This window comes from Bombina bombina, chromosome 1, assembly GCF_027579735.1.
Source record: "Bombina bombina isolate aBomBom1 chromosome 1, aBomBom1.pri, whole genome shotgun sequence".
Lineage (NCBI taxonomy): Eukaryota > Metazoa > Chordata > Amphibia > Anura > Bombinatoridae > Bombina > Bombina bombina.
Window position 1 is genome coordinate 193,442,955 of NC_069499.1, and position 8,996 is coordinate 193,451,950.

General features: G+C 38.7%; 1 protein-coding gene across 1 annotated transcript in view; it reads right to left on the minus strand.

The window, feature by feature from the left end:
- Nucleotides 1-8,632, minus strand: part of LOC128645057 (acyl-coenzyme A thioesterase 1) — a 41,014-nt gene extending 32,382 nt beyond the window's left edge. Inside the window, exons 1-2 of the mRNA XM_053697807.1 lie at nt 8,067-8,632; nt 3,697-3,899 (exon numbers count right to left, since the gene is read on the minus strand). Of these exons, the coding sequence (XP_053553782.1) occupies nt 3,697-3,899; nt 8,067-8,577 (714 nt within the window). The 5' untranslated portion in view covers nt 8,578-8,632. The remainder of the gene's footprint in view (nt 1-3,696; nt 3,900-8,066) is intronic.
- Nucleotides 8,633-8,996: the final 364 nt, after the last annotated feature.

Genomic DNA, 8,996 nt, shown 5'->3' on the forward strand with positions numbered 1-8,996 from the left:
TGAAGACAAGGTAGGGAGATCTTCAGGGGCTTAGTGTTAGGTTTATTTAAGGGGGGTTTGGGTTAGATTAGGGGTATGTGGGTGGTGGGTTGTAATGTTGGGGGGGGGGTATTGTATGTTTTTTTTTTACAGGCAAAAGAGCTGAATTCTTTGGGGCATGCCCCGCAAAGGGCCCTTTTCAGGGCTGGTAAGGTAAAAGAGCTTTTCTATTTTAATTTTAGAATAGGGTAGGGCATTTTTTTATTTTGGGGGGCTTTGCTATTTTATTAGGGGGCTTAGAGTAGGTGTAATTAGTTTAAAATTGTTGTAATATTTTTCTAATGTTTGTAAATATTTTTTTATTTTTTGTAACAGTTCTTTTTTATTTTTTGTACTTTAGTTAGTTTATTTCATTGTATTTGTAGGTATTGTATTTAATTAATTTATTGATAGTGTAGTGTTAGGTTTAATTGTAGGTAATTGTAGGTATTTTATTTAATTAATTTATTGATAGTGTAGTGTTAGGTTTAATTGTAACTTAGGTTAGGATTTATTTTACAGGTAATTTTGTAATTATTTTAACTAGGTAACTATTAAATAGTTATTAACTATTTAATAGCTATTGTACCTGGTTAAAATAATTACAAAGTTGCCTGTAAAATAAATATTAATCCTAAAATAGCTACAATATAATTATAATTTATATTGTAGCTATATTAGGGTTTATTTTACAGGTAAGTATTTAGCTTTAAATACTTAAATATAAAGGAATAATTTATTTAATAAGAGTTAATTTATTTCGTTAGATTTAAATTATATTTAACTTAGGGGGGTGTTAGGGTTCGGGTTAGAGTTAGCTTTAGGGGTTAATACATTTATTATAGTAGCGGTGAGGTCCGGTCGGCAGATTAGGGGTTAATTATTGTAGGTAGGTGGAGGCGACGTGGGGGGCGGCATATTAGGGGTTAATAAATATAATATAGGGGTCGGCGGTGTTAGGTGCAGCAGATTAGGGGTACATAGCTATAATGTAGGTTGCGGCGGTGTACGGAGCGGCAGATTAGGGGTTAATAAGTGTAAGGTTAGGGGTGTTTAGACTCGGGGTTCATGTTACGGTGTTAGGTGCAGACTTAGGAAGTGTTTCCCCATAGGAAACAATGGGGCTGCGTTAGGAGCTGAACGCTGCTTTTTTGCAGGTGTTAGGTTTTTTTTCAGCTCAAACGGCCCCATTGTTTCCTATGGGGGAATCGTGCACGAGCACGTTTTTGAAGCTGGCCGCGTCCGTAAGCACCGCTGGTATCGAAAGTTGCAGTGGCGGTAAATATGCTATACGCTCCCTTTTTGGAGCCTAATGCAGCCATTCTGTGAACTCTAAATACCAGCGGTATTTAAAAGGTGCGGGGAAAAAAAAAGCATGCGTAGCTAACGCACCCCTTTGGCCGCAGAACTCTAAATCTAGCCGAAAGTTATTGGTTTAAGTATTTTGAACATGCAGTGCTGAAAATAGTGGGCAGGATAACGTGACATCATCGGCAAATAAAAGATATAACTTTTAGAACGTTATGAAACTTCGTTTTGGAGAAAATATAGGTCAGTAGGTTTTAATTAATGTTTATTAACTTTAATATGTTGTTTAGCTTAAAAATTATAACAGAAAGTAATCGTTTAAGCAATAAAGTAAATATAAAATTATGACAAAATCATAGTATTAACCTTTTAAAGCCGTTATGACGTTCTATTCCGTCATAATTAGACTGGGCTTTAAAGCCATTATGACGGAATAAAACGTCATAGCTAACGGCTGTCCTGAAGCCTTCTGTGCTTCAAGGATTTAATCGCAGTCTGGAGGGCGTTCCTAGGATTGTAGGGACGCCCCCCAGATGCGATCCAATAATTGAAATCTCGCGATCGTATGCACGATCGCGTAGTTTCAATTTGTCTACATCGGAACAGTTATTCCGATGTAGGCACTTTAACCCTGTCACGAAAGGGTTAAAAGGATTGATTTAAGTTCCTTCAGAATAAGTGTGCAGAATCAGATAGGTTAAAACTCTGGTAAAATGTTACAAATAACAGATTTAAACACTACACAGCCACAGCCTGTATAATATTTCTAGCAAAGGGTTACCTTATTTTTAGAAGTCCAGCTCTAAAACAGATTTGTCAGAAGTCACTCTAGAGGGGAAGATCATTATCTTTATTACGGTGCTCTGCTCTTCAGTCTCCCTCCGGTTTCCCTGCATACCAGGTGCAGGCACTTATTAACCTTTAACCCTCCGTCCCACTTCCCATACCGAATAGCAGAGAAGCTAAAAATGTTTTACTGCTGCTCTCTCTGCATTGCAATTTGCAATAGAAAACGTCTGTAGGCTGATAGATTAAAAAAAATCACCCTCTTCTCTGTGACTGACTGTACCGGCCTCACTGGCTTCAATAAACAGCGTGAAGGAACACTGAAGCCTTGAAGTGTGTCATGCCGGCCCCAGCTGATGCGGCTCACCGGGAAAAATCCCGGCTTCCCGGCTGGCCAATCTGGCCCTGTATATCTAATGCCTTGGAAATTCTTTTACCATTCTCCTGACTGATACCTTTTAACAATGAGATCCCTCTGATGCTTTGGAAGCTCTCTGCGGACCATGGCTTTTGCTGTAGGATGCGACTAAGAAAATGTCAGGAAAGACCTATTAGAACAGCTGAACTTTATTTGGGGTTAATCAGAGGCATTTTACATGATGGCAGGTTTGTAATGACTCCTATTTAACATGATTTTGAATGTGATTGCTCAATTCTAAACACAGCTACATCCTCAGTTATAAGCAACCATATTATTTTAGTTTTTTATTTTTACTTCCCACCCCCTAGAATTTTCAGTATGTTCAAGTTGTACAGTTTATAGGTCACATTAAAAGGTGGAAAAAGTTCTGAAATGATTTATCTTTGTCTAATTTTTTTACATCACAGAAACCCCGATTTTAACAGGGGTTTGTAGACTTTATATCCCCTGTACACACACATACACACACACACATATATACACACAAAAACACACATACACTGGGTGCACCTCCCATACCTGCACTTGGGAATAACCTAGTGGAATTAACGTTAAAACCGATAAACTGAAGATTTCATAAAGGGTATATGCGTACCCACATTAAAAACCATTTAAAACATATATTAAGAATGCTGAAGTTTTTGGAGAGGTTCAGCACCCTGGATAATGCTTGCTGATTGGTGGCTACGTTTAGCCACCAAAATTAGCAAGCGCTACCCAGTTGCTGAACCAAAGATAGGCCGGCTCTTAAGCTTTCATTCCTGATTTTCCAAATAAAGATAAAGATTTTTTGAGCTATCGAGCAGCTTTCAAAGGAACAAGATCTAACAGCCACTTCCCTTTTATCTTCCTGTCCAACTGCTTGAAGGTCAGGGTGCCTATAAATCAGTCCAGACTGGAATACATAGAATAGCTGCAGACCAGATATTGTCTAACATGCTAACAATACAGAGAACTGTTTGCAGAAAAATGCAAGTAAATTTTTTTTTTTGTTCATTAAACTTAGTTGGATGATACATTCTGTGTTGTGTGATTATTGTATTAGGTTTATAATGCTGTTTAGCATTTAAAGTCTTAATTTCAAAACTTTAAAAATAATGTATATATATTTTTATTTTATTTTTTATTTTTAAATAGTGTGTTCCTTTTGTTGTAGAGCTCACCCGAGGATGTTGCAACATATAATTGATGGCTTCTTCAAAGTATTCTAAATGAAACTGCTTCATATCCTTTGGGAGATCTTCATAACCATAATAAGCCAATGCTAGAGTGGCAAATCCTTTACTGGCCAGGAGACTAGCTTTGTATTCTATGAGACCTCCACCAGTTCCTTGAATTTCAATAAGCCCTGGAAAGGGCCCAGTTCCTGGAGAAACAAGTCATAAAATTAAACTCAAGGTTGTAAATTCACCAAACTACATTTATTACAAGAAATATCCATATTCTTAGCAAAAAAACAGTCTGTTAAAGGGACATAAAAATCTTGAAAGAGGGTGTGTAGTAAAGCCTAAGTTACTTACCCCAATAAAGGCATCTTCTAGTATTCTTTTAAAAGTGCCATCAGCACCATTTTCTTATTTATTTTCACTTCCCACCAAATGAGCTCTCCTGTGAATAACCATTAGGCATGAACAAAAATGTTATCTGAATTCATTAGACACGAAAGAAGATTATGGCCACAAGCAGCGGCAGTTGGCTATTTTTGTATGCTGCACTTTTACACTAACAAATCCGGCACTGAAAACTTATTTAGCATATGTTCTGATAACAAATGCAGAATACATATTTTTGCTCATGCCTAAGGCCATATTAGCTTTCAACTGGCTAGGAGCATGCTTGCAGACATTCTAAAGCTGACACAACAGACATTTAGGGTAGTGTGCGTTTGGTGGGTAGTGGATGCCTACAGTGAAGTATGTTACACGTCACAACAAACCTCCATTAAAGCCATACTAAGGGGTCGATTTATCAAAGGCTTCGCCAGCATTCGCCCCCCCCCCCCTACGACTGCAGGTTCTCAAAAGAGAACCTGCAGTCCATATTTATGAAGCAGCGGTCAAACCAATGCTTCTCTAACCTCCTGTCTGCGTGTGATTGGCTGTGCCCGGGCAGAGTCGGTGTTGTACAAGAGCGCAAAATTGCGTTCTTGTGTAATGCTGAATACCGGCAATGGAATTCAGCCAGCCAGAGGCAAGCTGCGGCGGATAGGGGCGCATATGTACGCGTACATACGTGCCCCTGTCCACCACAGCTAGCCTATGGTGGGCTGAATTCCGCTGCCGGAATTCAGCACTGCACAAGAATGCAATTTTGCGCTCTTGTGCAACGCCGCCCCCTGTCTGCGCACAGCCAATAACGTGTGCGGCTGGAGCTGTCAATCTCCCCAGTCGGATGAGACTGGAGAGATTGAAATTCGCCACCTAAGAGGTGGCAAAAAGGTTAGAGAAGCAGCGGTCTGATGACTGCTGCTTCATAAATATGGTATGCAGGTTTTCTTGTGAGAACCTACAGTCGTAGGGGGGCGAAGGCTGGCAAAACCTTTGATAAAATCGACCCCTAAAAACTATATCAGGATTTTTATATCCTTTAAAGGGACAGTCTACACCAGAATTTTTATTGTTTTAAAAGATAGATAATCCCTTTATTACCCATTTCCCAGTTTTGCATAACCAACACAGTTATAATAATATACTTTTAACCTCTGTGATTATCTTGTATCTAAGCCTCTGCAAACTGCCCCTTTTTTCAGTTCTTTTGACAGACTTGCAGTCTAGCCAATCAGTGCCTGCTCCCAGATTACTTCACATGCACAGTGTTATCTATATGAAATATGTGAACTAACACCCTCTAGTGGTGAAAAACTGTTAAAATGCAATCTGAAAGAGGTGGGCTTCAAGGTCTAAGAAATTAGCATATGAACCTCCTAGGTTAAGCTTTCAACTAAGAATACCAAGAGAACAAAGCAAAATTGGTGATAAAAGTAAATTGGAAATTTTTTTAAAATGACATGCTCTATCAGAATCATGAAAGTTTATTTTGGCCTAGACTGTCCCTTTAAAGTCATTATTTAATTCTACAATCAAGGATTTCTGCCTTTAGAGTATCATTTTTATAGACAAACAATATATCTCGTGTCATTTGAGTAAACGGTTTTACTGTTGTAGTGATATCAGTCAATAGATGCAGAACTATTACACAAACGTCTTTAATAGGATGAACTGCAGTAGTAAATATAAATTGAACATACATAAATTGATGTGATGCATCACATTTTAAAAAGAAAATTGAGTAAATAAGATAAACAGAATATGAGACAATAAAAGGAAATCCAAGGTAAAAAAAAAAAAAGTTACTTTAAAAATTGGAATATTTTGGTACCACACACATTGTGTTACTCATCCCTACTCCTAAGACAATGGACTTGCCACACAGCTGGTATTTTACATGCTGAACTGGTATTTTAATGTTTAAAGGAATAGTCTAGTCAAAATTAAACTTTCATAATTCAGATAGAACATGCAGTTTTAAGCAACTTTCCAATTTACTCCTATTATCAATTTTTCTTTGTTCTCTTGCTATGTTTATTTGAATGTAAGCATAGAAGCCGGACCATTTTTGGTTCAGCAGCTGGGTAGAGCTTGCTAATTGGTGGCTACATTTAGACACCAATCAGAAAGTGCTACCCAAGTGCTGAACCAAAAATGGGCCGGCTCCTTTGCTTACATTGTTGCTTTTTCAAATAAAGATAGTAAGAGAACGAAGAAATAATTATAATAGGGAGTAAATTTGAAAGTTACTTAAAATTGCATGCTCTATCTGAATCATAAACTTTTTATTTTGACTAGACTATTCCTTTAATGTAGAACAGAAATGTATTCTGTTCTGCTACATCGTAGCAGTTTCAGGTTCTGAGTTATACTACAGATGTATGTTAAAGTCTTCCTTTAGATTAAGCTGCAGCTATCCTCTGCACCCTTTCTATATCATGCAGCAGTAACAGTAAAAAAGTTATTTTAAAATGACTATTGTTTTTGGTCACTTTGCAATGTCTGCCATGCTCCGCCCACTGATGACATCACGATCTGGGCTGCATCTAGGCACTCTGTTAAATAGCATTGACAGCCTGTTGAATCCAATTAGTGAGTCTTTTGTAACTAGTGAAGCCTTTAATGCAGCCCCGATTGCGATGTCATCAGTGGGTGGAGCTTTGCAGCCATTTAAAAGTAACCAGAAACAATAGTGATTTTAAAATAACTTTTTTTTACTGTTACTGCTGCATGATATAGAAAGGGTGCAGGAGGATATTTGAACCTTAATCTAAAGTAAGGCTTTAAGATGACTAAGGTGTAGACTGTCACTTTAAATTACACAAATAGGCTGATACTTTTTATAAAGAAAATGGCAATTCTTTGCAGATAAAGGGTTAGATCCTACTCCAATTGCAAACTTAAAGTGAAGGTCAATTTTGATGAATTAGTGCCCAGTTTTTAATAATCCTATTAAAAACAAGGGCACTTTAATTCATCAAAATTGACATTTCACTAATTTTCCTCAAAAACTTACCTTTTAATCCTGGCAGCCGCTCCAGAACTTCCTCCACCCGTCGCAAGCCGTCTTTGCGGGTCCAAAATGACAAATCCGGCTTCAATCATGGCACTGCATCAGGCCAAGATTCCCCCAGGGGGGGAGCCGTGATTGGAGGAAGCCGGTTTTCGTCATTTACGACATCTGCAGAGGCTTCTGACGGCCGTGGAAAATCGCTGGAGCGGCTGCCAGAATGAAAAGGTAAGTTTTTGAAGAAAAAGAGGATAATGTCAATTTTGATTAATTCATTTTAAAAACCAGGCACTAATTCATCAAAATTGACCTTCACTTTAACTACTAATAACAAACATCTCATTTGATGGCTAAGATTTTTTATTTATTTTTTTAAAAAAGGGTCAGTAAACTCTAAAAATCTATATTGTTCATATGAAAGCTCTATTTAAATATGTATTTACTGGACTTTGATACATAGAAATGTGACTACTAATTCATGGCTGACTCCAATGCTCAATCCTAATTTGTCAAATCCTGACCTATTAGCTGTGAAATCTTTTTATTGTACTGACATTTTCAAAGAGGAAGACAAACTGCACACATTTACAAGACCTGAGGGATCTTTCAGATGTAAACGTTATATAGGTTTTATAAAAAGGATTATTCACTCCATGTTGTTTATGTTTCTGAATGGGTTTTTTCCTCATCTTATTTACCTAACTTTGGAAAATGTGATACCACCTGTCAACAGGTTTGCTTTCGTGTTCTGACTGTATCTTCCCCCGATTCAGAAGAGATGGACTTTGCTTATAACAGCTGAATCATAAACAAAGTATACACTGTAGACAATATGTGGGAAGTTCACCTACTAATGCATTTAATCCTAATCAAAATACAAATGCTGCCCTATATGTCTTCTATAAAACGGCCAACCCTTAGTATGATGGGCAAAAACGAATACTAAGAATTGCAATTCTCTGGGTGCGGTACCCACCAGGTGGCAAAAAGAGGGAACCCCGGACTCTTCCTTCACGTAATGTGCTCCGGGTCACCCCTTCACCCATGAAGGCTCTTTCCTGGGTAGCCGTGCTCAACAGAGGTCCAAGCGGCTCGTGGGCCCCGTACAAGGAAAAATTGAGCTGGGCCGGAGCCTGCACGTTCCTTCGGACGAACCTCTTGTGGGGAGTCCGAGGCAGCATGGCCCACAGTGGCCCTTCGGGCTCAACACCAACATAACTGCCGCCCTCAAGCGCTGGGGAGCGGCTCAGATCTAACTCCCCGCTGCTTCCCGCTTGGTATCGGCCACTCGAGGTGAAGGTTTCCCCAACTTCATCGGTCAAGGACGCCTGGAGGGTGACCTTCTGCCCGGGGTCCAACCCGGACACCGTCACCCTCAATGGCTCATCAAAGAGGCAGCACCCCGGGGTCACCTGTAAGGACACCGACATGAAACGCGCTTGAAGAGCTTTGCATAAAGGCATACGGAAATAGCGCAACCAATGCATCTCGAGTCGCCTAGCACTGGAGCGTACACACTCGTCTCCAACAGGTGGCGAAACAACACTTGCGCTATACAACTTTCTTTTGAGACGCATGCTCGTGACTGTGACCAACTAATCAAAGCCTTATTAAATTTGTAGAAAATAAATGATTCCACATATCTAGTTTACTTATCAGTGCTACACTAATATAGGTTTATAAAAAGCAGTAATCATTTACACATCTGCTTTTAATGGATTCGTTATTTTCAACAACTGTCTAATTTACTTCTATTACAAATGTTGTTTCATTCTCTTGGTATCCTTTATTGAAGGAATAGCTATAAAAACAGAATGATGAGTTATATATGTGCTTCCACCTCACAAGCCTACCTAGGTATGTTTTTCAACAAAGAATACCAAAGGAATGAAGTAAAATAGAAGTA